The following is a 27,006-nucleotide window of genomic DNA, read 5'->3' on the forward strand; positions in this document are numbered from 1 at the left end:
GAATTTGCCGGAACTCCGCCCGCGGCGCCGAACGATGTCGCCTCTCGCGGCTGTGGCCGCTGTGGCGGCGAGGCACCGTGAAGGCCCTCCACCGGAAACGCCTGTGCAGAAGATGAGCGATGCCGCTGGACAGACGTGTGCAAGACGGAGCGGGGTGGGTTGGTGCGGACGTCTTCGTCGATTTTCGTCTCCCCTTCTGGGTTCTGCTATCATTCTCTTCCTCCTGTCTGGCTTCTTGTCCAACCCTGGAGGCAGCACGCGGGAGGCTGAGCGCAGAACCGCGACGCCGTTGCCTCTTCTCTCCGGCGCGAGTGCGTTGCCTTGGCCTCCCTTGTCGGTATGGCCTTCGGCTTCTCCTGGGACGTCGAGGAACGGCGACGAAGAGCTGGACAAGGTGCGCTCCACTGTGTCCTCCTGGTGGTCTGTGGTTACGCAGGCAGCGACCGGGGAAAAGCCGACAGAAGCAGTGGAATCGCTTGAGACAGAACGGCGCGTCTCCGAGGTGCCTCCCACGCCTGCTGGGTTCTACTTCTTCCCTGATTCTGGAGACAAAACGGGGAAAATCAATTGCAGCGTAGAACCCGCCAACTTCCCAGCGGACGCAAGGGACTTCGTCGTGCAGTGCCCCTCCAGTGTTCAGACCGCTAGTCTCCTGCTTCTCACCAAAAAGGAGAACAGAAAGTTCAGGATCCCTGGTGAGGCATGCCTGCGCTTCTCCAGGACAAGGGACCAGCCGGCACATGAGCAGAAAACCGTGCTCTCTTTGCGTGTGCTCTCTCCTGTTTACGCTCATCGGGTACACTCGATCCCACTGCTTCCTCAGGCCCTCCTTACCCTGTGCTTCTCCACTTCTTTTGCGCGTCCGTTTCCCCTTTCGCTTTTTCTTCTGTCTCCATTCCTATGCCTGGGTTGTACCCTCACGACACCCGCGTCTATGATCTCCCCCTCCCGTTGCGCTTCCGTCTCTCTCGCGTGCTTTCCATTGCTCTGCACGCTTCGCAATCATATGCTTTGTTCGTTCTCCTTAACTTTTCAGGCTCGTCGATGTCGACGTCAACCATGCCTCTCCACTTCGCGGCTGCCGCCGAGGACGCCCGCGAGGTGTCTTTAGAGATCTGCGACGAGGACGCAGACGCGACTCTGTCTCTCACTTCGCTGAGCATCCCGGTGTCCTCTCTTTTCTCTCTGTTTTCGGTTTTCGGCCCGTCCAACACCTCAATGTCCTCGAAGGCGCGCGCGGAGTCGCTGACGCCGTTCCTGGCCCCGCCGAGCCCCATTGCAGCCGCTGCCGACTGCCGCCGGGTGTCGATTTTTCCGGTTCATCTTCCGGGGCAGGGCCTTGCGGTCCCTCGACTCGCCCAGTTGGCTGTTTCCCGCGGAGTTCCAGGCGTTCCGTCTCTTCAGCCGCCGTTCAACTCGGAAATTCTCGAGTACCACGCGACTTTGCCTGAAGCTCAGTCCGTGACGGTGGCGGCTGTTGCCGCTCCAGGGTTCTTTTTAACGGCCGCTGAGGAAGGCGGAAGCGTTCCGGCGCGGGATGATGCGAAGGCGACGGACCCGCTCGCGCTCTCAGCTCAGGAACGCAAGTCCTCACTGCTCCACAAAGTAACGTGCGGCGAACCTGGAACGGCCATTCAGTTGGTTTTGTCCGTGTTCTCGTCCGTTTCCGGCAGCGCACGCTTGTGTAGTGGCAACGCCAAGTGCGTGCTGAACGACCTGGTGCAGAAAACGCTAAATGGGATGAAACTGTTCGGCAACAGCTCCGACCCGGTCCACTACCGGGTGTACATACACTGTGTGGCGCCACACGCAGGGCGAGCTGCTCTCGCGGGGATCCAGCCGACGCGCGGTCAGCTACTTCCACGGGTTTTCTCGCCGGAGAAGCATCTCTACTATTTGCGCCTGCCTGCAGGCGCCAACGGAGATAATGTAACCTTCCGGGCCGCCGACACCCAGACAGAAATCGTGGTGGGCGAAGCAGGCCGCAAAAGGAGCACAGGCGTTGCCAAGAATGTTCCGCTGTGGCTGCCGCCCAATGAGGAATCACGTGTCGTGCCGATTCGTAGCTTCGTGAAAAAAAGTGGAGGACGAGGCGAAGAAGACGGGGAAATGTATTTTGTTATTCTCGTTAGGGCAACAGAAGGCCAAGCTAGTGCCGCTGACGGCATCCAGCCGCTCCTGAAGAACCTCAACCTTCTTGGAGCCACTCTGAACCCCCCCTTCGACTCAAATGTGTACGTCTTGTTTCCCTTTGCAATTTGCTCCAGTAGCATCCTCATAACGTTCCTCACCTTGGAGGCTCTCGTTTACTCATATGTCTCTCCTTTTTTGTTTATCGGTCTCTCCCTAGCTCGCTCTTCAGTCACTTGCTTCTGGCCTCGCCGTTTATAAAAGCATGCATGAACGTGAATGTGCTTGTGCCTGCATACACTACCATCTGTAGAGCTACCCCAGCTACAGACCTAGTCTTTTGGGGCCCTTCCGTCTGCGTACACATAATGTCGATTTACTCATGCGCGACCTGCCTGTCCCTGTCTGGACAAAAAAATTTTGTATATATATATACTGCGTGACTGTGCTTTTTTCAGGTTCCACTTCTCTGCACAAGTGCCTGTGGATCGCAAGTTCGTCGGCCTTCAACTGGGAGAGGCAGTGCCAGGCTCTCATATCCACGTCGATGGTGAGGAAGAAAAGGCAGCGTTAAGCATATACGTATGCAAGAAGAGAAGCGTCCAAGGTGGCAAAATATAGGGAAGAAGTTCTGTCCTGGTGGTTTGCCTTCTGGGTCCTTGCCTCACGCCAACAGCCAGAAATCCCTTCGCCTTCCGTTTGACGACTTTTGCTGGGCTTCGTGGTTTCCTCTGATTTGCGTTTGGTCTCTTTGCTTTGTGTTTGTTGCCTCTGCGTCGCGGCTTCCTGTCGCTTCTCGCGATCATTTTGTTCATGTTGGATCCAAGTTCCATTGGGTTAGCAGAGCACGTCGGAGAAACAGGTCAGATATTTTACTGGGCGTCCTAATCCTCGGGTTGTTTCAGCACCTCTTCGCCTCCGTCTTCCGGTGGCGACCAACCGCGTCTTGGACCCTTGCTCACGCCCTTTTCTTGCGTCTTCTCTCTTCCCGCGCGCGCGGGCTCTTCTTCTTCCAGGCAACCTCTTTCTCCCTCGGCACCAGACAGCCTTCTACCGCCTGGGGCCCGGTGACACCAGGCGCATCTCGATTGTCTTGTCCTCTCCGGACAGTGAGACTTCTTTCCCCAGTGAAACAGACGGCGCGGCTTTGGGCGTCGCCCAGAACGGCGCCTCCGAGAAACAGAGCAAACGCGAAGTTGTCTACACCATCGAGGTTACGCGACCTACGGCCTGGTTCAGTGGCGCTTCGCTGGTTCCAGCGCTGGCGGACGCAGCTTGCTGGGGCTCCGGCATCGTCCACGCCTTCGCGGGAGCTGGGTGGCTAGCCATCGCCAAGACACTCAACTTCGTTGCCATCACCGCAGCCATTCCAGGTGCGAAGGGGAGACGGGGGGACACCAGGAAATCGAGAAAGGCAAGGAGTGGATGACGCGAAAGCGAGATGCGAGTAGCCAAGCGCATCCACGACCTGTGTCGGGCGTCTCGAGGCGAGACATGACACGCGTTCTTCACTTCTACGCGCGCCCACACTGAAACATGCGTTTTGCTGCGCATGGCTTCGGATTTCTCGCACAAGTTTCCTAGCGACTTTCTCGCCGTGTAACGGGCGCGCTCTGCGGGGTCTGGTTAATAGTGCATGCAGGGACGAATGTCCATGTAGAAAAAAGGGAGCGTATGTATATGTCAGAACTGTTTTACCGCTGTTTTTCTTGTCTTTGTGTGCAGGTACCCCGGAGATGTGGGCGGGCTTTTCGAGACGCTTCTTCGACTTTGGTCTGCAAGTCACTCTGCCTTCGAGTTGGGTGGAGGTCGTCGACGACTCTGCCCAGGGCCGTGCAGGCCCGCAGCTTCTCCCCTCAGCTTCTTCGCCTCTGGGCAGACTGATTCCAGCCACACTCCTTGGAAGTACGCCTCGCGCTCCTCCTAGTCCGCTTTGCTCCCCTTCCCAGGTCCCCTTTTTTCTTGGGATATCGCATCCATAGGCCTCAGGGATGACGGATTTGCCTACACGTGCGCAAGTCTCCTTGTGCATGCACCTATCTGAACGCAGTTGGTGTGCACGTGCTGCGTCTCTCGGGCTGCATCGCGTGAGGCAGAGCTTCATCCCCTCAGACGTGTTGACGCGTACACAGGCGCTGAGGCGTTTCTGCGAGTTTGCGTTCATCTGTCATGGTACTGCTCCGTTTCTCCGACCATTGTTTTGCTCTTGGGTTTCCAGGTGAACTCGTCTCGCCCTCGCCTCTTCTCCCCGCCTCTCTCTCTTCGCCCAGCATCCTCGCGCAGGTCCCCCTCACTTTCGTTCGTCCCTCCGTTCCGCTCCAAAGTGCTGCGGCCGTCCACCCGCCCGCCTCGGCCTCGGCCTCGGAAATGCGACTTCGACGGCTCTCTGCTTTCTCCTCCTCGTTCATTTCTCTGTCATCGACAGACCCGCTGCTGGCTTCTGAAGTCGTGGCGCCTGTTGAAGGGAGTAGCGCAGAGCAGAAGAGCTGGGAAGAGGTGTCCGAGCACCTCCTGCGCTACTTGGAAATCCAGAGCGACCGCAGCGACATGTTGGGTCGGTTCGCCTCTTGCGTTCTCCTCTACGCGTCGCTGCTTCTCGTCTCTGTCTTCCTCTTCGCGCTCGTCATTGCCCGCAGGATCTTTGAACGGAGACACCAAGCCGCCCTCGAGGCATTTTCAGCGGCGTCCCCGGCCGAAGGCCTGCAGGACGACGGCCCGACTGAGCGGCCCCAGCAGCCAACCAAGGGGGTTTGGAGATTTCTGCCTGACAAATTCGCCGTCCCCTCGAGTGTGTTGATCTTTCTCTTCGATTACGGCCTCATCTCTTTCGCCCAAGCGAGTGCAGGTAAAAACCGCGTCCACGTCTCTCCGGGGATGTTCTGTCTACTCGAGTTTCGCCCCCTGGCTCTTCAGCTTTTCCCACTTTCCATGTGGGTGTCGCTTCTGGTTCTACGCCTCACATCGTTTGCGTCCACGGGCGCTTCGTCTCGTCTGCTCCGATGATTTAAGCGTTTCGCTCGCTCGTTTGATCTCCTGAATCACCTCTCCGAGAGACCTGTGTCTCGGATCGCCGGGCCGTTTCACGTCCCTCTTTCCTCGCTCCCCCCTAGCCGGGGGAGACAGACAAAGAAGCCGGTCTGAATCTTTGCCTGCGGTGTGGTGCTGGTTGAAATAGTAAACTCGCTGGGACGTGAAAGACCTCTGGAAGCGTTCGACGGTTTATCCCTTCCTCCTCGCCGACTGACATTGTCGCGTTCTCCTCTTCAGGCCTCGCATTTGCGGAGAAGACGTTGTCCCTGAGAATCTTCGGCGTCCATTTCTCGCCGTGGTGCCTCTTCACCATCTGTAGCGCCCTCCTGGTCGTGTACCCGATCGGCTACTTGGTCTGGGCCCACAGCACCCTTCGCTTCCTCAAAAAGTGAGCCAGAGCAGAAACCCTCGTAAACACGAGCGGTGCGCATGCGACCGCAGTGCACCCCTTGCTGGCCTCTCGAGCCTCCACTGTACGAGGGGGCGTGCGGGAAGACTGAAACACACGGAAGAAACGCAGGCGACAGGAACAGGCGAGGCAGCACAGTCACGCGAAGGCCAAGAGGGTGACACTCTCGGGCCTTCGCGTTTCTCTCCCATCTGTTTGCTTTCTCAGCGCGTTTCCGTGCCTATCCTCCGCCCCTTGGCTCTGTACTGCAGGAAAGTCGTCTTCTGCTCCGCTTTGCAGAAATACACCGACCGTCGAGTGTACGAGGTCAAGGCACGAATCTCGCGGTTCTCGTTCCTCCCGCCCTTCCTAGCGGAGCTCTGCTCAGGGTAGGGACGAAAGCCACACACGGACACCTCCTTATCTTTGTGGCCATTGCTCCGGCTGTCTGTGTATCTGTGCCAGGTAGAGCAATCTCGAGTCGTCTCGCGCCCTATTGTTGTTCAAGTGCCACGTCGCTGTGCAGTTTTGTCTCTTTCGCCGACTCTCTTGATATATTTATGCATGTCTATATATATATATATATATATGACAGTGCGATGGGCTGTATACAGGTTGATCTATTTCTCCCGGTCGGCGAATAATGTTCGCGCCTCCTCGGCTGCATATTGGTATATGCCTTGACCGTCTCACCTTCCCATTGTGCACCAATAGCGCCACCTACATATATATATTTATATATTTATATATATATATATATTTATATATTTGTATTAATGTTTTCTTTATGTGGGTAGAGATTTGCGTGGCCTGTGCCTCACGATTCGTCGAGGCGTGCCGTCTCCGCATGTGTTGCTACCCCGGTGTGCCCCACCGTCACTTCACTTTTTTCTCTCCAGGGAGCTCCGCTCTGTGGCGCCGATCAAGGCGCCGTGTGTGTCGGCGGCGGCTGGCCTCGCTGTGCCGCTCGAGGCGGCCGAGGCGGACGAAGAAACAGAAGACGAATCGGGCGACTACCACCGCAGCTTTTCGTGCGGCGGTGGGATGGCTTTGACTGGGGACCTATTGGCAAAAGGCCAAGAGCGTGCGTTGTCTTCGTTCTCCTCGAGCTGTGAAGAACTCAGTGCGAGCTGTGCTCACCACCACGCCTCGTTCTGTTCCGCGTTGCTGCCACCGTGCCTCCGAGGGCCGGAAGGCGACGCGCAGCGTCCCGAAGGCGCCGAGGCGGGAGGTTTTCCGGAGCCGGAAGAAGTGGGAGAGAGGCCAGGCAGATGCCTCATTATCCGCGAGGAGCTGGGGGACCAGCGGGGGGCTGCAGGAAACGGCGAAAACGAAGTCCTGCTGCAGCTCGATGGAGAAGCGTACGAAGTCCACGGCTACGAGGCTGCAAATGCCATTCTCTGCCGAAAGTGGTCGCAGGCGTCTGTTGGACGCGTCAGGTAAGAAAGAAGCGCATGCAGGACGAGCCAGTGAAGACTCACAAAAGGTGCAGACGCGTTTCGATTTCTAGCCCCCCTTCGGTGTTCCACCTGAAAAACGAGACGTCTTCGGGATACGGGGACTTTCTTCCCTCGCCTCGCTTCGCGCTTCCATGGTCTGTTCGTCCTTTATTTCTTCCCGGCGGTCGATTACCTGTCTTCCATCTCTGAATAGATCTTCCGTCTTCCTCGTCTGCTCTGTGTCGTGCCCCCGTGGCCTCACGGCGGCGCGTCTGTCTCCTCTCGGACGGCTTGTCCCTTCGGTCCTGTCCCTCCTTTTCTCCACTTTCGTTCCATTTCTTTCTGCCCTGTCTCGCAGGGCAGAACGCTCTGTCCTCGCTCGCATTCCCCTCGACTGTTGTGTTTGTGCTGCCTGCAGCGTCAGCATCTCGCGCAGCGGCACCGCCTTGGGCGCGTCTTCGCGCGCGTCGGTGCTAAACGCTGAGGCCGAGATTCAGCTGGGTCACCTCTCGAGTTTGGCCTGGCTCTCTGCTGGTCTCGGGAAGCCTCTGCACTTTTGGGCTCCCACGCGAAATCTGCAGCTGAGCTACGCTGACCGCTACGCGCTGCTCCTCCCCCCTTCCGCCAGCGGCTGTCCACGCGCGTTGCTTCACTTCCTCACCGTTCGCTGCTCGCTGGTTGGCGCCGTCCTCCTCGTGAGTCTGCACTCCGCAGTTGGCGTCTCGTCCTCGGCAGTCTTGGCGCTGCTGCTCCTCGGCTGCGGCGTGAACGTCGCACTCAACCTTCCGGAGGCTTTGCAGCGGTCCACAGACAGGTGGGAGCGACGCTGCTTCGCGGGCGAGCGGAGAGCCGGCGGAGAGCCGCTGCCGGCAGCGGCGCGTCGGGAGCTTTTGGGTGACCCTGGAACCACGCGGTTCTTGGGCGGAGATGACGGTCGCGGCGAGGGAACTGGATTCGTCGCCGTCGCGGAGACGCACCGGGCAGAGATCAAAGAACTCAGGAGGCAGTGGACGCTCTGGAAGTACCGCGGAGACCAAGGCAATGCTGACCTGGGATGCTGGCTCGCCAGAGTCCACCCTGTCGTGCGCGGGTAAGCGGGCAGCCAGGGGGAAAGCCTGCAGCTTTGTCGGTCCTCGGTGGGCAAATCGTCGGCCTCTCGGATTCTCTGCGTTTTCGATCTCCAATCCGTCGCTTTGTCTCACGAGGGTGTCTTCCCTCGTCGCTGCGCCCTCCAGGTGTAGCACGCGTCCATGCATCCATGCATGCGCCGTTCGTTCTTCTTTCTGACATTCTCCAGGCTCCTGGGGCACCGCTGCTGGCGCAGTGCGCCCGTCCACGTAGCGGCAGACCTCCTGCGGGGCCTCGTCGGCGCCGAACTGGCGAAGGCGACCCTTCTTCTGCTTCTGTTGAGCTGCAACGACAAGATCGGGGAAGCTCAGCTCCACGTCTCTGCAGCGCTCGCGGGAGCCTGCCTGGTGCTCCTCGCTCTGATTCTCCTCTCCACTGAGGAGATCCGGAGGGCGGCGGTCGCCTGGGGGCAATGGTTCGAAAAACTGAAACTTCAGGTAAGACAGGAGCGCACGAGAGTGCCGCTCCCCCCCCCGAGGTCCGAAGAGCGAGCGGATGACCTGCTTGTGATTTCTCCACGATGTGGAATAACCTGGATGTCGAAGGAGATCGAATTCCGACACTAGCAGCTGCCTGAAGCAGTCCACTTCACGCCCAGATACAGAGGAAAGAACGCATCGCGGGTTTGCGCTTACTCTTTTTCTTCCTGACCTGGCGGCGCCGGACCAGACAGCAGGAGGGAACACTCGGAGACGCCCGTGGGAGAAGGGAATGGACGCGTCGAGGGTGTTCTCGCCCTGCAGTCTCGAGACCTCCCGAGCTGCTTTCCCTTGCTTTTCGCCGTGGTGCGTGTGCAGGCTTTGGTGGGACTGCACAGAGCCACGGAGGCACTGCGCAACTGGCGATTCTACGCCCACCTTACTTCTTTCTACTGCGGGTGAGGCGGGAGAAAACGGGTCCTCGACAAGGCGCTGTGTGTCTGTCTGCTGTCTTGTCAAAAGATCCTTGCCACTCCCATGCCTGTGCAGCACTGGCGTGCTGTGCGTCATCCCTTCAGTTTCTTCGTCTCGTAGCCGCCTTCCTGCGTCCTGTGGCCTCTCATTTTTTTCCGCGCTGTCGTTCCTCGCTGACCCTGTGTGGCGGTGTTTGCTGCTTCGCTCTGGCTCGTCGCCGTACTCTCCGCCGTACTCTCCGGAATCTTCCCACCTTGTCCTGTTCTCTCTTCTCCAGACTGGCTGCACGGTGGCTGCACGCCATCGTCACGGCCAACCGCCGCAACACAAAACCCGACGACTGGCGCTATCCGACAACAGCTCCAGGCTTCATCAACTCTGAAGTGGTGAGGGCGGAAGAAAAGCAAGTCTCTAGACAGGCGGATGGAAGCACTTTCGCATCGGCCTGCCGTAGAAGAGAAGCAAAGAGAAACGGCCACAGAAACGCATGCACACAGCCAGCTTGGAGGGCGCGGTTCTTCCAAAGGACTACGGCGTGGCCCATCGGGACACACAGGAGCAGCCTCGAACAGCCATTCCTTCCTCTTCAGGACGCCGCGCTTTGCTTCTTCACCCACCGTGCTCTGGAGGAGGGGCGATCTCACGCGAGCCTTCAGTCCGGTGCGGGGAGCTGGCCTTCGCGTCGTGTTTTCTTCCACAGAAGACGTGGTGTCCAGTTGAGAGAACACATCGGCGTTCGGAGCGGCAAGCTTAACTCCGTCGTCCCTCCAGTCGTTGCACTTTACCAGCTGCGTGTCATCATGCGGGAGGCTGCCCGTTCTGTTTCTGCGGGGGGGGGGGGGGGGGGTGGCGCTAGCAAAGCGTAATGCGCCTGGCTGAAGAATCTTTCCAAGGCAAGGCGCCGCTCTCCTTTGGGTTTCGCAGAATCTCCCAGTGCAGCAGCTGCACGTCGTCGCGCCAGAGACCGGCCTTCTTTTCCACGCGCGTGCCCCACAAGCGCCCTCTGTGACGTCGACGGCCAAGACGAGGTTCTTGTCCTCAGTGACATCCCTGCTTTTCCCAAAGGCTTCGAACGCCACCGACTACACTCCACTCACAGCGAATGGAGAAACCATGTGAGACTCGTGGATGCCAGGGAAAGTGAAATGACGTCGAGCTTCGCGGCCCTCTTTCTGTACATGGATCACCGCGTTTCGTTTTTCTCCTTTGTCTGCACGGTTTTGATATTCTTTACTTCTCTAATATCTGCCGTTTCTTCTTCATAAAGCAAACTCTGCATACGCCCGTCTTTCTTCTACCCATCTGCGACAGCGACTGTCGCAAACACTTCCCCTAGGTTCTTGCCGGGTCACAGGAACCTGGCCCTCGGCTTCCGTGTTCCGCTGCTTGCTCGTCTCGTTCGCTGCTTCCTTCATTCCGTCCTTCTGTTTCTGTCGGCGCCCTTCCCTTTTCTGTCCTTTCGTTTCCTCAAGCGGCGTCGCCCTTTCCCTTTCCATTGCTTCAGCGATGTGTCCAGCGTTTCCGCCTCCGTGCCTCTCCGCAAGCGCCTGGTTCGCCTCGGGCCTGTGCCGCAGAGCCACGTCGAGGCTCAGCTCCCTGTCCAGATCGATGCCTCGAGCCTCCTGGAGAGTCTTCAGGGCTCCGCCCAGAGCACCTGCGCGGGCCAGCTGGTGGCCACGATTCAGGTGCGTGTCTGCGTCTCTCCACTGTTTTTAAAAAAGAGACAAAACCCCACACTTCGTCCTGCAGCAAACCGGGGCCCCGTGGCGTGCACGCCAGCATGTGGCGTTGTGTGCTAGCTATCGCCGTGCTTCGTTTCCACACTCAAATTTGATCCGATTAAAACAGGAGAGTCTCTGGTGCGTTGACCTGCGTATGTTTCCTGGAGCTTTCATGTTCACCTCTTTTTCTCCCCTCGCTTTCAGCGTCGTCCGCCTTCCTTGGTGCCTTCTGGTTGGCCCCATTCTGTCGTCTTGCCTCTCGTCTTAACCTTTATCGCCTTCTCCCTCTCCTTTCCTCGCAGGTCGTGCACAGACCCAGCTACCGCTACCCCCTGTACGATAAGGCGTTTTCTCCCCTTTCCTCCTTCTTGGCGATGGCGGAGCCGAGGTACTCCCGCGCGTGGCTGCGGGCCCTGAACACAACAAGGCACTTCTCGCCTTCCCGCGCAGAGACCGACTCGTATCTTTCGCTGTACACGGACGAGTCGCTCGTGCCTCCGAGTGGACGCAGCCTCCGCGGCGGCTTGCATCTGTCGCAGGAGGAAGAGGAGCGGGCTCGGACGCAGGCTCCCGAGGCCGCCCTCGAAAAGGTCGCCGCGGTCGTCCGCCTGGAGGCGTGGGGCGGGCGGAGACAGCTGCGGATCCTCTCCGACCGCATTCGCCTCGCGCACACCTACCGCGTGTCGCCGGTGGAAAAGCGGCTACCCGAGACCTCCGCGGCAGCCAGCGCCGAGGAGATCGACGGAGAAGTCGCCGAGTGCCTCACCAGCGGCCGCCTCGAAGTGACGCTCCCGCTAGGAGAGAAACCCGACTTGAGAGGAGACATCCACGTCGTCCCACAGGGCGCCTTGCCTGCACACTTCGTCATCACCCCAGATACGGTACGAGAGGATGCAAAGAGAACAATCGAAAAGGTGGAAAGGGCCGGGACCCTGGCAGACGCACTTTGTTCGCTTTTTCGGCCTTCACCCTTTGGCGCTTTACCGCTTCCGGGGTCGCCAGCCGCGTCCAAACGTCGCGTGTTGGCTGGGCTTCAGCGGCATTGCCCGCCCGTCAACGTAGGCCCTGCCTCACCTTCTTTCCCTGTTCAGGTGGCTGTTCACTACGACGAATCGCTGAACCGAGTGCTTCTCAAGCACCGCCAACTGCAGAGAGGAACACGCTACGCCACTCGCTTCTTCTCCAGGTACAGCACAACAAGAGGAACACACAGGCATCTATATATAAATGTATATACGTAAATTTGTGTTTGCACGGATGCATGCACACTGGGTATGTAGATATACATGTGTGTATGCATAGATGTCGAGAAGTGGATACACGCCTCGACTGTTGTCGAGTGCATGGATATTCAAATAAGTAGGTATACATTCCTGTATATAAACGACTGGGTTGATTTTTGGTCCTGCAACTTTGCTCCGCGTTCGCTTTTATTGCGCCTGTGTCTTTTTTGTGCATTCTCTCTTCTCTCGCGCTTTAGGCGGGCCATGGCCCCGCCTCCGTCGGCCCGCGTGCAGGCAACAGAGAAGGGTCGCCTTCTTGTCCCTCTGCAGGGTAGCGCCCTTCCCGACCTCGACAACTTCCTGCTGGTTCTTTCCCCTGAAGAGGAGCCAGGGGTGGGCCTCGTCGTGGACCCAGCCCTCACAGATGTAAGCCCCCGTTTAAAAGCCGGTCCCCCGACTAGGAATACATCTGTGTCCTTGAACGCATAGAGACACTGAGCATCTCTGTTACCTCTGGACCCACGTATGGTGACATGTCGCGAGGGGTGCTTCGCTTCGCGCGGTCTGCGCTTCGGCTGTTCTCAGGCTCACATCTGCTTCGTTCCCGCTCTTCGTCCCCCGCCTCGCTCTGCCTCGGTTCTCGGCCTCTCGAACGACCAGGGAAAGTCGGACGCTGCGGACCACTCCGGGGGCGACGTCAGCACTTTAGCCCGCAGCTGCACGCGCATGCTCTTTCGTGCCTTAGGCGGCGAAGAAGACGAAGCCGCTTTCTTGCCTCCTCTACCATGCACGATCCTCGCGGAGCTGTCAGGCGATCCAGACGAGGAGGCCGAAAGCAGCGGGAGAAGCGACGAGGGACTGGGAAACTTCAGAGTGGAGCCCAAGTGAGCTGTGCGACGAGGCAAAGGGTCACAGAGGGACCGCGGGCTCTCGCCCTTCATACATGCACGCATGTTTATGGATCACAAATGAATACGGAAGGAGTCCAGCTGACTCGCATTCGTACGCTGGATGGATTTCGTCGATATGCATTTACGCACATCTAGGTATATATATATATATATATATATATTTATGTATATATAAATGCATGGCAACGACACACTGGAGAGGCCAGAGGCTTTGTTTCAGTCTTCCTGGCTTATGCGCACGCAGGCAGAAACTACCGGGTGCCTGTCCCTACACATGCTTCGGTTCCTTTTTCGATCCTACATATATCACGAACGAGAAAGCCACGCTGGGATGTCTGCGTCTGTGTTTTCGCGCTTTGATCCTTTTCGATTCGCAGCTACAAATCGCAACGCCTGGTCTTCGCCGCGGAGCTGAACGAGAGAGATGCGCTCTTGCAAGACCTGCTGGCGAACGGAGTTGCCGCGTTGCCCACTGTGGCGGAGGCGGTCTTGTCCTCGTCGGAGCTCACGTCTTTCTTCGCTGACCGGGGAATTGTAAGAAAACCGGCACAATGCGTCTTTTGAGGCTTCTCTGGCTCTAGGACGGTGTCTCCGGAGATGTATGGGGGTCGAAAGCAAAGGCCTCTTTCAGAAGGTTTTTCTGCGTTTCGCTTTCTGCTCTGAGGAGTTGTGGCCTTCCCGGCGGAAGAAAGCTCGTGGCAGAAACAGACGAAACCTCAGACCGAGGGTTTCGCGCCTAAAAGCGTGTACCGTAACACAGGCTTTCGTAGGCTCGTGCGCTGCCGAGCTTCTCGTTCTTGCGGTTCCTTTCCCTTCGGCTTCTCACGCAAGTGGTGGCTCTTCTCTTACCCTGGCCTTTCCAGCACACGAACGGAGAAAGCAGTTGGATCAACCCACTGACGGACACCGAGCACTGTGCCGTCAGGGAGTACTCTCGGGAACTCGTCCACGTGAAAGCCTCTCTGATTGACCACCTGGCCGCTTGCATTGACAAGGAAATCCGCTATTTCCAAATGGTACGAAGGCACGCAACCAGCACGAGATCCATTTACCGCGCTCCGCAAACTTCTCGACGCGAACACGTCCCTAGATCCGGGTCGCGCGTATCAAGACAATTCGAAGAGACGCCCATGACGTGGGCCTTCCATGGCAACGCGATGTCTCCAGATGGGGAATGCAGCAAGCGAGACCTCAGTCCTAGACTTCCTGCCGCCCGTACAGGCAGATATACCTAAATGCATATATATATATATATATATATATATATGTATATATATATACGTAGACCGGCAAACATGTACATGTATTCAATCATGCCTTTCTCCTCCTGAATGGCGTCTGCTGTTAGTATGAGTCTTGAGAAAAGTGTGCCTCCAACGGGGAGAAGACACTTTTGAAGCTCCTGTTTCCTGTTAAGCTGCTCGAAGCACTGCGCGCCGAGAGATATTCTCAAGGCATTTGACGCGCATAGAGCATCCAAGACTCTTTGCTTGCATCTGCGTATGTACTTTGTGTATATTTGACCGTACGGCCGCCCACATGTGTCTTGTGGCAATCTGGGTTCAGGTGGTTAAAGACCTAGAGACGCTGGAAAAGATGCAGAACGACGCAATCCTTCGCGGAGCTGTGCAAGAGCATGATGAGGCGATCAAGGTATGCAGACAGAGCTGAGAAACGGAGGAGCCATTGAGGACAATGCTTCTTAGCCCGTGCCTGTTTTTGCGCTGTGAACCGAAGCGGAGAAATGGGATGAGGTGAGGGCCCGTTGCACGCTTCTTTCTTTCCTAGTTTGCTGTCGACCCCTTGTGTCTCTCCTCTGTTCAGATGGGCAAGAGTCTCGAGGAGCTCTCCTTCCTCAACACGAGAATGGAGCGTGTGAGGCAAGACCGCTACTCGCCCCGCTTCTTCCGGTCCGTCCCGTTCCCCCTCGAGCTGGCGGGTTCAGCCATTGCTCTCAAGGTGAGAAGGATGTAATACCTTCGTCGGCCGTCGCTCTGTTTCTCAACCTCCTGCTCTGCAGTCGGAGTCTCTCTGGCTTGTCTGGCGGCAGAATGTTCAGCTGCGCCGGCGAACAACCCGCAAGTAAAGTGGATTTCCTTCCTTCGTCCTTTTTCACGCCGACTCTCCCGGAAGCCTTTCCTTCCTGGGGTCTGGTGATGTCGGTTTTGGGATGACCGGTGTCTTGGGGGGAGCCGACGAGACGAACGGTTCGGTTTTCTTTCGGCCCCCGCCTTTTCTTTTCAGCCGCGTCTCGCAGACCAAATGAGGAAATGGGAAGAGCAGCTGGGCCTGTGGCTCACAGGCGAGATTGGCGCAACGACAGAAGACGCCCCAAAGGGCGGTCCGGGCCGCCTGGAAGCGGCTGTTGATAACATTCTTCAGCAGGTAAAAAGCTGTTTCTGGGTCTTTGTGGTGACTCCTACATCGGCCACCCTTTCTCTCGTGTTCTTGCGAGCCCTCCTCCACCTCAGTCTTTCGCATCCACCGCTTCTGCCTCGCGCTTCCTCCTCGGCTTCTTATCCGCATTTTGTCCACGGGTACCTCGACTCCGCCGTTTCCTTTGTCTCCTGCACTATGCTGACGAAGACAAGCTTCGAGTTTGTATTTCTCGCTCTTCTCGCCGTTTCCCCTCCCGCCGTCTTCTACACCACTTTCTCTGCGACGGTAGCTCTTTCCCTTTTGGTTCTTCCCTTTTTTGCCCGCCTCAGCCCCTCCACGTGTTGCGGCGCTGTGTCTCTTCTCGCCCTTTGCAGGTATACACGTGTTTCTACTCGCGATCTCCGCCAATGACTCATTCCCGCGCAGCGGCCGCCTCGCCGTCTTTCGCCTCGCCGTCCCCCCCCCCAGTTCTTCACTTCGTAGCCAGTAGCCAGACGCTCTGTGGCGGGCCCTCGACCTGGCGACCCGACCCCCTGCCTGCTCACGCGGCCTTTGTCCAGCTCTGGGAACGAGTTGAAGAAGAAGGCGAAGCAACGGAGAGAGCTGTGTGGATTCCGTGCTTTCTCAAGCTCACTGTGAGCTTCATATGCAGACGCGTGTATCTTCTGGTCGATCCCCATTGCCAGGCGTGCATGCAGGCATTTCCGAGTTATATATGAACAGATGCATGAACCACCGAGAGTTTCGGGTCTTCTTCAAAGTGGGGAACGTAGTGACAGTGCACGAGCTGTTGGGAAGGTCCAGTCCTTGCGCTGACGTGTTGACAGACAGCCCAGAGTCACGCCATACACAGTATTCTTACATATACGAATACATAGTGGTACTGGAGTGTACGTGCAAGCAAATCTAGGCCTTCCACCTTTTTATTTATTCATATATTTCGGTGCATCTTTTTGTAAACTCCTCTGTGTACACATATGTATATAGTTGTAGTGTACGTTACCTTGGGTGTGTGTGTGGTGTTGTTTGGCACCGCTGCTCTCGTTTCTGTTCAGGCCTCGGCTCTTCAATTTGTGTTCCCGCACTTCATCGCGCGATCCCTAGACTCGCCAGCGCGGCCAGAGCGCCGGTTCCTCCCGCTACAGTTCGTCAAGCTCTGCGACTTGTCAGCCTCGGCGCCGTCGACTCTGGACAGCGAGCACGCGTGGGCAGTCGGCGCAGCGCGGTCGGGCAAGCACGAGGAAGATGAATTTCCCCACCTCAGGACGCAGAACCTGCGGATGCAGTTCACCACCGTCGAGGCCCACGAGGCGTCAACCACCGCCGAGAACGTAAGTTTCCCGCGAGAGACGCGAAAGTCGCGATGCAGTCGCGATTTAACAGAAAAAACGGGCAAAGGGAAGGGCCGCTGCCAGTGCGCTGCGGGCGCACGGGTTGGGATGGAAGAACCGGAAGAGGCCCACAGTTCGAGACAGTCCAGCCTTCGCTCGGTGCACGGCGCACTCTACGCGGGTTTAGGTCCAGGCGGCGAGTGTGGACACGGCAATGCAGAAGAGGGCCAGGGGAGGAAAGGAAGAAGAAACGAAGCGACGCCGGGGACCGGTAGGGTTTGCGTTCCCTCGCTTTTCTGAAACTCGAGATGGGTTTTGCCGCTGTCTTCTCTTTCCAGTCGTCGACCCGCGTCCTGCCAGCTGACCACCTTACTCTCGCCGGTTCCGCTGCTTCGCGCAAGTTCTTCTTCTTTTCTTCGAAAGACGCGACATCTCTGGTCTCGGTTCGGACCTCGACGCGGCACTTGGCGATGTGGCAAACGATGCTCGTCGGGGCGGAAATGCACAAGCCGAAACAACTCATTGAAGGGTAAAGCAAACGTCCAAACGCCGCGCATATCTCTCTGGGCTTCTGTGAATCCCACAGATGTGAACGGACCCCTGCCGGTTACACTGCAGCTTGAAACCGCCGTGAGAGACCATGCAGCTCTAAAGCGCTCATGCCCACACCTCTACAGGTGCGAGTCTATATTTGTGCACGCACTTAACTTGTAGAGTCTCCGTGTATATACGCATATCTATATATACATCCATATATTTACCTATGTCTAGAATATAGGTACATATGCATGTGTGCGTGGTGGAGATGCGTTTCGCGTGTTTGGCTGGCGCATAAATACGCGTCCAAAGAAGCGGTAGCTCCTCACTGAAGATGCCTAAAGTGCAAGAGACTTTCCGGTCGGGTCCTCACACGTCGCTGGTCTCCAGCAGTTCCACAGAATCCGTCTGTCTCTCTCTCTAACTGTCAATTCACGCATGGGTCTGCGTTCCGGCGCCGCGTCTCAAACGGCCTGTTCTCCCTTGGCTTTTTCTCTCAGGTACGAGGGCAAAGTCCGCTTCGTACTCCCCGCCTTTGCCTCGCGCCGCGCGCCTTCGGGTCCGTATCACCTGCTCTTCACGAGCCCAGAGGGCGAGCTGCGAGCTCGCCGCGGCGGGGCCTTGCGCCGCCCGCGCCTCTTCAGTTCGTCTCCGCTGCTTTCTCCGGCCTTCCACAAAGCCCCGGCTGCTGCGCACAGCGCGGTTGCTGGCGGCTCACGTTTGCCAGCGCCGAGTCACCCGTACGTCGCTCTGGCCTCTGGAGAAGAAAAGCTGACTGCGGCGACGCGGCAGGAGCGGCGGCAGCAGTCGCAGTACCTCGGCCGGCAGCAAGACGACGCGTTCCACGCCACTTCGGGGACCTGTCGCATGCAGGAAGGAGTCGAGGAAGAAAGCCCTTCCGCCGCGACAGGGGAGGGCCACGCTCTGCTGGAGAGGCCTCACAGCTCTCTGCCGCTCCGGGCGAAGCACCGGCGGTCGGACGCGCCTCTGAGCCCGTCGGCGGGTCCGGCTGCGCCCGCGAGGCCCTCCACCTTCGCTGAGGGCGGCGGGCGAGGACACGCAGAGCAGGACGCGCGAGACAAACAGCCGGACGCTGCAGGCCAGTGGGTCAGAGAAGAAGCTGGAGAGCAGGTAAGAGCAAGAAAATCCAGCGCGAATGGAGACAGAAGGAAACGAAACGCAGACAAGGTCCGGACTTGCTTGAGGCCGAAGAAAAGGCTCGTCTGTCTACGAACGAAAGGGAGTCGCGTGCACCGAAGAGGCGACCGACGAGCAAGCGATAGTAGAGACAAGGGGTTGCAGAGATGGAGCAGAAAAGACAACGGAGTTCGCGAAAGGGGGGAGGAAAGCACTGCGGAGAGCAAAGGGAAAGAACGAAGAAGGAAGACGAACGAACAAAGGGAAACAGAAGAAACGGGAGTCTGGCAGGAACTTTGCACACAGCATGAGGACCGGATGCGAGTTCGGTTCACGCTTGCGACAAGGAAGGGCAACAAACACAGCAAAAGAAACATGGGAAGGACGGCGGCGGTTGCGGTCTTCTTTCTCAGAATTTCTACGACCCTTCGACATCCCCACCACAGTTCCTGGGGAGATACGTCGGCGAATGGTCCATGAGTCGCTACCATGGAGAAGGAAGACTCTTTGACCATCGTGACAGGCTTGCTTACGACGTAAGAAGCGGGCATATATACACATACAAATATGCATTTCTGTACTTCCACATATGCGTATATCCGTGTACGTTTGCCTGCTTGTGTTCACGTACACCTGCGTTTATGTATACGCAAGCAGATGCATCCTGTTCGTCGCATGCTGAATCGAAGACGCCATCGGGAGTTTTCATAGTTACTTCGTCCCGTTGGGGTAGCAAAGGCATATATATGTATATATATATATATATATATCCATGTATATGTTTATGCATGTGTACTTTTTTTGGTTTTGCATTAATACAAAGGATGTGTTAATAAAAGCCACCGGTGGCAAATGGGTGCCTCTGGCTCTCGCTCAGTGCGTTTCTGTCTACTCTGTTTTTGGGCATTTGTCTTTCTGTTCTTTGTCAGGGAACGTGGGCGAATGGACGACGCTGGGGGCAGGGCGTAGCCTACTCGCAGGACGCGGTGAGGCAGCCTTCGGGGGACGCAAATCAGGAAGAGAAACCAGCCGAGAGGCGAACGAGAAGAGAAGGGAGCGCAGATCGTATGTCTTCTGGGACTTCTTTACCTGGCTCGCCACTCTCCACGGCGGAATCAAAATCGCGTGTTGATGTGCGATGAAGAACAAACCGGCCATTCTTTCTGGGGTTTCTTCGAAGCGGCTCACAGTCGTGCGTTCCCTCCCCTTCCTGCTTTTCCCTGTCTCGCTCTCTGCTGCGGCTTCCGCCCTCTGGTCTCCTGTCTGCGCCTAAGCTCTTCTCCGGCTCCGTTCACGTTCACCCCAAATTCTTCCCACGTGCGTCTCTCTGTTCCTCGCCGCGCTGCGTCCGTCTCGCGTCCGTTTTCCGGCCGTTGCCCTCCGTGTCGTGCGCCGCACGGCTTTTTACCAGGATGTTCCTGTGTCGAGTGCCTGTCGCTCGCCTGCAGAACGGCACGTGGTGGAAGCAAGTCGGCACCTTCGTGGACGACGAGCTGGAAGGGCCCGTGAGGCTTGCTGTCCTCGAGGAGGCAGACTACGATTTCGATCCGTCCAGAGCCCCCTGCGGTGCGAGCAAGAGCACCGTTCAAATCCTCGAAATCGAGGTAGGTGCGAAGACGGCCGAGCGCCTGTCGGCAAGGGAGGAAGAGTCGAAACACCGAAACAAAGCAGCAGTCAGCTGGAAAGTGGAACCGAAAGCGATGACGGAGGCCCTAAGGGTGCGAAACCGAGGAACGGATCGCGGAAAGGGACTTTAGATGTGACAAAAAGAGAGGAGAAAGCAGAAGATAAAAGGCGAGAGGCATGGGGGCGCGGAACAAGCTGCCTGGCCTCCGTAGAAATGGACGTCTTCTCTTTGGGAGTTAGCTTCTCCCCCTCTCGGTCGTTCTCGTAAATCGGGAAGCCGTAAGTCGATGCGTCTGTCTCGTCGTTGAACAGAAGCCACGGCAACAACAGAGGAGAGCCTCTCTCTTTTGCCTTTTCATGATTCCCTTCATCATTCCCAGCGTGCAGGGCCCCACTTTGCCGCGTGTCCAACGTTTTTTCCATCAGGGCGTGGTCGACGCTGTACATCCGGGCGCCGAGAAACCTGCATCTGCCACATGCCTCCCAGCAGAAGCTGCATGGTACGTCTCGCGTCATCAACGTGTGGTTGCAGTCTCTTTTGCGTGCATATCCGCATGCCTATATCTATGGATGTACTTACGTGTGCCACCAGATATGCACATAAGTATGCACTTCAGCCGTGTTTGATTCCTTATTATATATATATATATATATATGCTTATATTTGAGTGAAGGGTTTATCTGCGCGCGTGCCGGTGCAACATAGCTCCGTGCTCAGGGCGTAGGCGCTCAAGTTGCCCGTATAAAGGCCTCGATATTCTACACAACATACATCGTGTGCGAGCTGAGCAGTGTGCATGCGGAAAGGTGGCTCTGACCTCTGTGCGGATGTGTGGTTTGTTCGTTCTTTTTAGGACTTCGGGGCCGCAGCCGAGCATCACGAAGGAGCGCGAGGCGGAGTATCTACCCTTCCTTTCGAGATGGGGCAAGCTTCTTGGGCCGACGGCCGACCCTGACAGTCCATCTCTCTGGGACCGCCTCAACCGGTCCTTCACTCATATCAAGTAGGTGATCTCAAATTTGTCAAACGAATCTCTCTTCAAACGGCTTCGCAGACTACCAGCAACCAAGTATATATATATATATATATATATATATATATATATACGTATGTAGATGCCGGTTTATGTTGTGTGGCTGTATCTGTGTTTCTTTGGTCGCAGCACATGTGTACATGTGAGGGTCACGGGTGTCCTCCTTTTGTTAAATGTTCATCCTCCCTAGGGGGGAAGTGGTTTGGAGTTCTCTGTTTTCAGTGCCCGTGTTCTGTTCTTCTGGTTTCTCCAGCGGTGTTTCATGTTGCAGTCTTCTTTTTCCGTTTGTTTCGTCTCCCCTCAAGGTTCGTTGACGGCTCCGAGTTCTTCAGAGCGATGGGTCGAAGCGCCCTGAATGGCCTCATCGCCGGTGAGAGAACATGCACGAAGAGCGGGGGAGGAGCAAGAACAAGAGCAAGCGTGGGAGGAGGGCGAGAACAGTGGAGAAGGGAAGAGACGCGGAAGCGATAGAGAAGCACATGGAAGAGAGAAGGACTGTTGAGTCTGTCGAACCTCTTCCCCGGGTTCCCTGCCTTCGAGGTCTGTCTGAGGCCTGTGTCATTTCTTGTCTCGTCCCCCGTAGGTCGCCTTCGCACCGAGAATTTCGTCTACGAAGGCTCCTTCGTGGATGGGCGAGCAGAGGGAAGAGGAAAAATCAGGAGCATTCACAGCGGGGCAGAATACGAGGGCGAGTGGCGCTCCGGTCTGCGACACGGCAAGGGTGTTCTGCGACTCCCGCGGCCAACACCCGGAACTCAAATCGTCATTGCTGCCACATTCAAGGTGCGGTGCGCTCTCAACTCTCACAAATCCAGTCGTCGATGCCCATACCACTCGCGATAGAACTGGGTGTCCACGATGTGTCTGGCGATGTATTTGTAGCCGGACAGGACACGAATCGCGTGGGTTCCCGCCCTCGCCTTTTACAAAAGATATCCACAGCGTTCACGCCGCTGCACCTTCCCGCCCACGCGGCAACCCTCACAGGACAGAACGAGTAGTCACCGGAGCACAGGGGCATCCACATGAACCTGCACGCGAGTCCGGGGCTTCCCACAGGATCGTGTATCCACATAAAAGTGCACGCAATTCATGGCTTTCCTGATTTTGTTTGTAGGACGGCTTCGCGTCGTGCTCGAGCGGCAAGATCGACCTGGAGCGCGCGTCGTTCTGCGAAGACACGAAGGAAATCGAGAGGCGAGTGGAGGGCGACATCGTTCCCTTCACGTCCTACGTCGGGGGTCTCCACGACGGGCTGCCTCACGGAACAGGCGTGATGGTGTTTGACAGCTTCATCTACGAAGGCGACTTCTTCGCAGGCTGCAGAGAAGGCAAAGGCGTGGTGAAAGACATTCGGAAGAAGGGACTCATCCGAGTCGATGGACCGGTAAACCTAGGGCAAGCACACACCCGTGAGACGAGACGGCAGTGTGTAGACAGCTGCATTATGTGGCATTAAAAGGCATACCATCCAAAGCCGGCGGCTGTCTAGCATGTACCCTGTATTACTCTAGGATACTATCTGAGATTCGAGCATGCGGAAGAGTTGGCGTTCTTTGTGTTGGTGATACACCACAAATTTTCACCCGAAAAAATCCAAGGGAAAACGGCTTTCCTCGAGATTCGGCCTACGCCATCCATCGACACACATGAAAACCACAAGTCCACATCCTCAGATTTGCAAATGCACACACACGTGTGTGTGCAGCTGCGTGGTATGCGCCCCATGTGTATGCCTACACATGGGGTAGCCTATTACATACCCAGAGGTCTTCGTATGCATAAGTGTATACATAATATATACATATATGGATGCGCGGAAGGTGGCAGTCTGGACCCAAGGGCTTTTTCTTTGTCGGCATGTTTTTCTCAGTGGAAAGACGATGTGCCTCATGGCCGCGTCAGCCGCGTAGTCTACCCTGACGACTCTATTTTCGGTGGCGATTTCGTCCACGGAAAGCGGGAGGGTCACGGCACTCTCATCCGGAACAACACGGTCGTCTACGACGGTCTGTGGCGAGATGATGTCCCCGATGGACGCGGCACGTTCGTCAATGGTGAGTCCAATCAAGAAAGCCAAAAATCGAAAGCCGAAGTTTTGTTCGGTGGGTCATGTGGAGAAACAACAAGTCCGAGTAGATCGAGGGTAGAAAACTGACATATCGAGACAGCCGGTGCAAGCTGAGCGTGGTGATACACGGGAGTATATGATGGCAGGCATATGTTCGTATATAGATTCAGATTTGCATGCAGACTAACATATAAATATATATACCTATATGCGCGTGCATGCGTTGGTGTGTATATAGATGCAACTCCAGATGTTCGAAGTTGTTCCCGCGTGGTTCACAGCGTCTGTTCAGCCTGTCGTTTGTCTCTTCTCCGCCTTTCCCGCTGTGTGTACAGAAGAAGGCACTTATGAAGGAGAAATTCGCAAAGGCAAGAGACACGGAAAGGGCCGGTTCACCTTCCTCAACGAAACAACTGATGCAGGAGAGTTCTGCTTCTACGAAGGAGACTGGGACAACGATTTGCCTCACGGCGTTGGCAAACTCAAAGGCCCGTCCGGCAAAGAAGGAGCCTTCCTGTGAGGAAAGGAAAACGAGAAACGATGCGGAGAAACCAGCGGGGAGGACCGGGAGATGCGCTCATGCGTCCATCTACGATCTAAAAGGAAGGCAGACCTGCCAGCGTTTCTTATTTTTGAAGAGATTTGTACTACAGTGGAGACGCGTGCGGCCGCGTGCGTTGCAAACACGATCATCGATACAGACCCTTTCCGCGACTTTTTTCCGCCGTTGTTTCGCCTTCGTCGAGCCTGCGGCAGTGCTTGCATCTTGTTGCTGTCTTGATGTTTGCTCTTTGATGTTTTCTCTTTCTCGCAGATTTGTTCGCGGGCGCATCGACCCCAGCCTCAAGTTGAGGCGCGCCGACAAGGGCGGCAGCGCCCTAGAGCTTCCTCCGGTCGGGTTTTCGCCGTCGATCAGGTGCGTGAAAGAAGTGGACGGAGTTGGCATTGGCGAGAGGCGCTTCCTCACGTAGTGAAAAAAGCGGAGACATCAAGCGTGAGGTCTTTCAGCAATCAGGTGTCTAGATGGAACGAAGGAAGCGAAGAAAGTCGGGAGGAAAGGACGGAACCGGAAAACAAGTGTTGGTTGTCTCTGTTTCTTGTTCCCGTTGCTGCGGAAATGGGAGATGTTGTGGCGAGAGATCAGCTGGGATGAAGGTGAAAAGAGACTCCCAACTGTTTGGCCTTCGTTTTCGCTGTTTTTCGTTCCGTTCGTTTCAGCCCCAATCCGGCCTGGTGGAAGGCAGGGACCTCGCGCCTGAACCGTCTCCATTTGAAGCGTACGCTCGACGACGGCAACACGCGGTTTGGAGATTTCTACGAGTCACAGACCTTCGGTGAGGAAATGCCAGGAAACGTAAAGAGGGAAAAGAAGAAGCAGCTCGGTTTGCAAAACTTCAGGCGAAAATTCCTACGAAAGGAAGGAGAGACTAGATTTCGGAATGCAGGGGATCCCGTCCCGAAACCGGCAATTCTGGTTGAAGGCCGTTTGCGTCTGAAGAACCCGGAAAAGGAAAACGAAGCAGAAGGCAGATATGAACACGGATGAATGCAAAGGAATGTATATATATAGCCTGTTTGTGTGTGTGTGCGTGCATATCATATTTACTGTGTGTGTCTCCTCGTTTTGTCTATCTCTTCAGCATTTGGTGTGACCCCAAAAGGTTGCCCTCCTCGCAGCAAATCGGGAGTCGCGCTGCCAGTCTCCTTTCCCGATCTCCTCGAGTTGGACGATGACAGAGGAACTCCCTTTGTCCTTCAAACCCCATCTGGGCGTCGCATTTCCTAAGCGCACAAACCTGTGGAAAGAGAGACCATCGTTGCAACAGCGAAGCGAAAAGAACGCGTTGTCAAGAAAGCGACGACGACCGGAGAGAACGGACAGCTGCATGTCTCTCGTATGAACCCACACAGGAACGGGGTATATCCCACACGCATGTGTGTGTTTCTGTGGTTTTATGTTGGATGAGAAAGAATGGAAAAGGGATACAGCAAGCAACGAATGTGTCTTGCTGCTGGGCCATCCGCGCTTGTGTGCTAGCTCTTGTGTGAAACAGCAAGTGGGCATTAGTACTGGCGTCAATGCTGGTGTTCCTCAATTGAAAACGCATCACTCTTGTTTCTTCCCTGTTGAATGTACAAACGTTTCATCTGTCTCGTCTTTTTTCGTTTTCTGTTCCCGTTGGATGCCTAAAGTTTTGCTTTTTCTTTCCTACACGTGCGTCTTCGCATCTTCCCCTAACCCTTCTTTTCAAGCAGGCAAAGGACGTCTTCTGCGTGTTCTCCACTTATGTTTCTGCCTGATGCACCAACCAGCTGTGCGTCGAGTCTCTTTGGACAGTTCCGAAAGCATGGAAACAGAAGCTTTTACCTTTCGCCCCGCTTCGTCCCTCGTCTCGCTTCCCTTCTCGTCGCCTAGTGGCTTTCCCCTCTTTCTTCTCTCTCGATACGGTGACAAAAGGCGAAAGAACCGTATCAGCGAAGCAGATGCATAACGCTTTCTTCCACCGACACAGGCACTGCACAGAGAGTATACAGTGTTATTGTCTTCTACACTGGACACCTTCCTCCAGAGGAGACGCCAGATATACCACGTCTTAATGAGGACAGAACAGGCTCGCGGCCTAGCGGAAAACAGAAACATCATACACGTACACACATACGTGCATGCACGTGTGTCTATATATGTATACAGACGCATGTATGTATATATATGTATACAGACGCATGTATGTATGTATGTATGCATATATATGTATACAGACCTACCATATATGTATGTATATATATATATATATATACATATATGTGCAAAAACGACCTGTGACGTTCCCATATGCAGTCAGCAATGCTATAACGAAAGAAAAGCCTTTTGTTGTTTCTTGTATCTGCTGTTCTTCTAACGCTGCGGTTGTTACCCAGAGAGCACAAAAGCCACCGCGAGCGACAAATCGGCGCGATTAGCGCGGAGAGTCCCAACCAACAACGAAACAGTCTAAACGTATGGGTCCCCAAGTGACAAATGCACTCCTGTGATATATATGCGGAAGCCAATATATATATATATATATATATGTAGCACCTGATATATGTAGACTGATGCAAGTATGGATATATACACTTTTTATATATATATATATATAGTAGGTTAATAATAGACCTCATCTTCATAGTGAACGGCACCGCGAATTCGATGCAAAGATGACGAATTTTCCTGGCCTGTCCTTTGGACAGCAAATGCCACTGACGAGCAGTCGAGTCCCTACAGCATCCCAATGTAGAGCAGCGGCCTATTTCGAGGAATTCTTACGTACGTGCATAAAAAACATGGGTCTACCCCGTATTTCAAAGATCATGCGTGCATGAATAGATACTTGCTTTAGTGCACGGTGCGCACACTGCTTACAGATATTCGATCTGCATCGACTCGCAATAGCAAAGCAAAAAAGTGGATTCTGAGCGCTTGGATCATTTTCTTTTGATTCCAATGAGATAGCGTACAGAACAAACGAAGGATCTTTGGAACGTTTCCTGATACGTGGCGCTGCGTTGTCTTGGTAGGGTATCGTGCACGGCTGTAGACGGAGACGCCTTGTGTGCATAAAAGCGCCGCTTAAACGTAGACCACGCGCGCACTTGCGCTGGCCGCTCTCAGAGCCAAGTCCCGTGGAAGGCATAACTGGGAAAAAGCCTACATCGTTGATATAAAGCAAAAGTGTTAGAGAATCGGCGACACGCCTGTCGCGCACGTTTGATTCTGCTTGCTGCCGCCAGGGACTACTGGACAGCCGGCAGGACAGAGCAAGGTGAGACCTGCAAGTCGATATGGCATTCGAAAAATGTCAGGGGAAAGAGAAAAGGGTACCGCTCTCTTCCGTGTAAGGTATGGTCTCGGGTGATATACAGCAATGACCAACGTGGGAACTATAAAATGACGTCGAAAAACACTGAGAACTAAACGAGTCACTCGCACAAATGCGACGCCCGCTGGTTCATCGGTGTAGCCTCAATGTACACTTGGATTAGGAAGA

The 27,006-nt window shown here is 55.7% G+C and overlaps 1 protein-coding gene across 1 annotated transcript; it reads left to right on the plus strand.

Annotated features, from left to right (window-relative positions):
• Positions 1-34: 34 nt before the first annotated feature.
• Positions 35-24,764, plus strand: NCLIV_006080 (putative MORN repeat-containing protein; the record flags this gene model as incomplete). Its single annotated transcript, XM_003880118.1, has 41 exons — positions 35-695; positions 1,037-2,234; positions 2,589-2,680; positions 3,147-3,503; positions 3,856-4,035; positions 4,349-4,975; positions 5,398-5,548; positions 5,821-5,937; positions 6,448-6,987; positions 7,406-8,077; positions 8,285-8,552; positions 8,913-8,992; positions 9,286-9,394; positions 9,933-10,123; positions 10,513-10,693; positions 11,032-11,610; positions 11,821-11,915; positions 12,210-12,378; positions 12,538-12,836; positions 13,241-13,397; positions 13,727-13,879; positions 14,430-14,516; positions 14,688-14,822; positions 15,108-15,248; positions 15,617-15,877; positions 16,298-16,573; positions 16,912-17,102; positions 17,611-18,241; positions 18,661-18,783; positions 19,177-19,233; positions 19,696-19,851; positions 20,300-20,373; positions 20,728-20,877; positions 21,213-21,277; positions 21,491-21,690; positions 22,025-22,294; positions 22,781-22,964; positions 23,314-23,494; positions 23,793-23,894; positions 24,197-24,312; positions 24,619-24,764. The coding sequence occupies 41 exons, from the start codon at positions 35-37 to the stop codon at positions 24,762-24,764; spliced, it is 10,422 nt and encodes a 3,473-aa protein (XP_003880167.1).
• Positions 24,765-27,006: the final 2,242 nt, after the last annotated feature.

The sequence above is a fragment of the Neospora caninum genome, chromosome II, assembly GCF_000208865.1.
Source record: "Neospora caninum Liverpool complete genome, chromosome II".
Taxonomy (NCBI): Eukaryota; Apicomplexa; class Conoidasida; order Eucoccidiorida; family Sarcocystidae; genus Neospora; species Neospora caninum.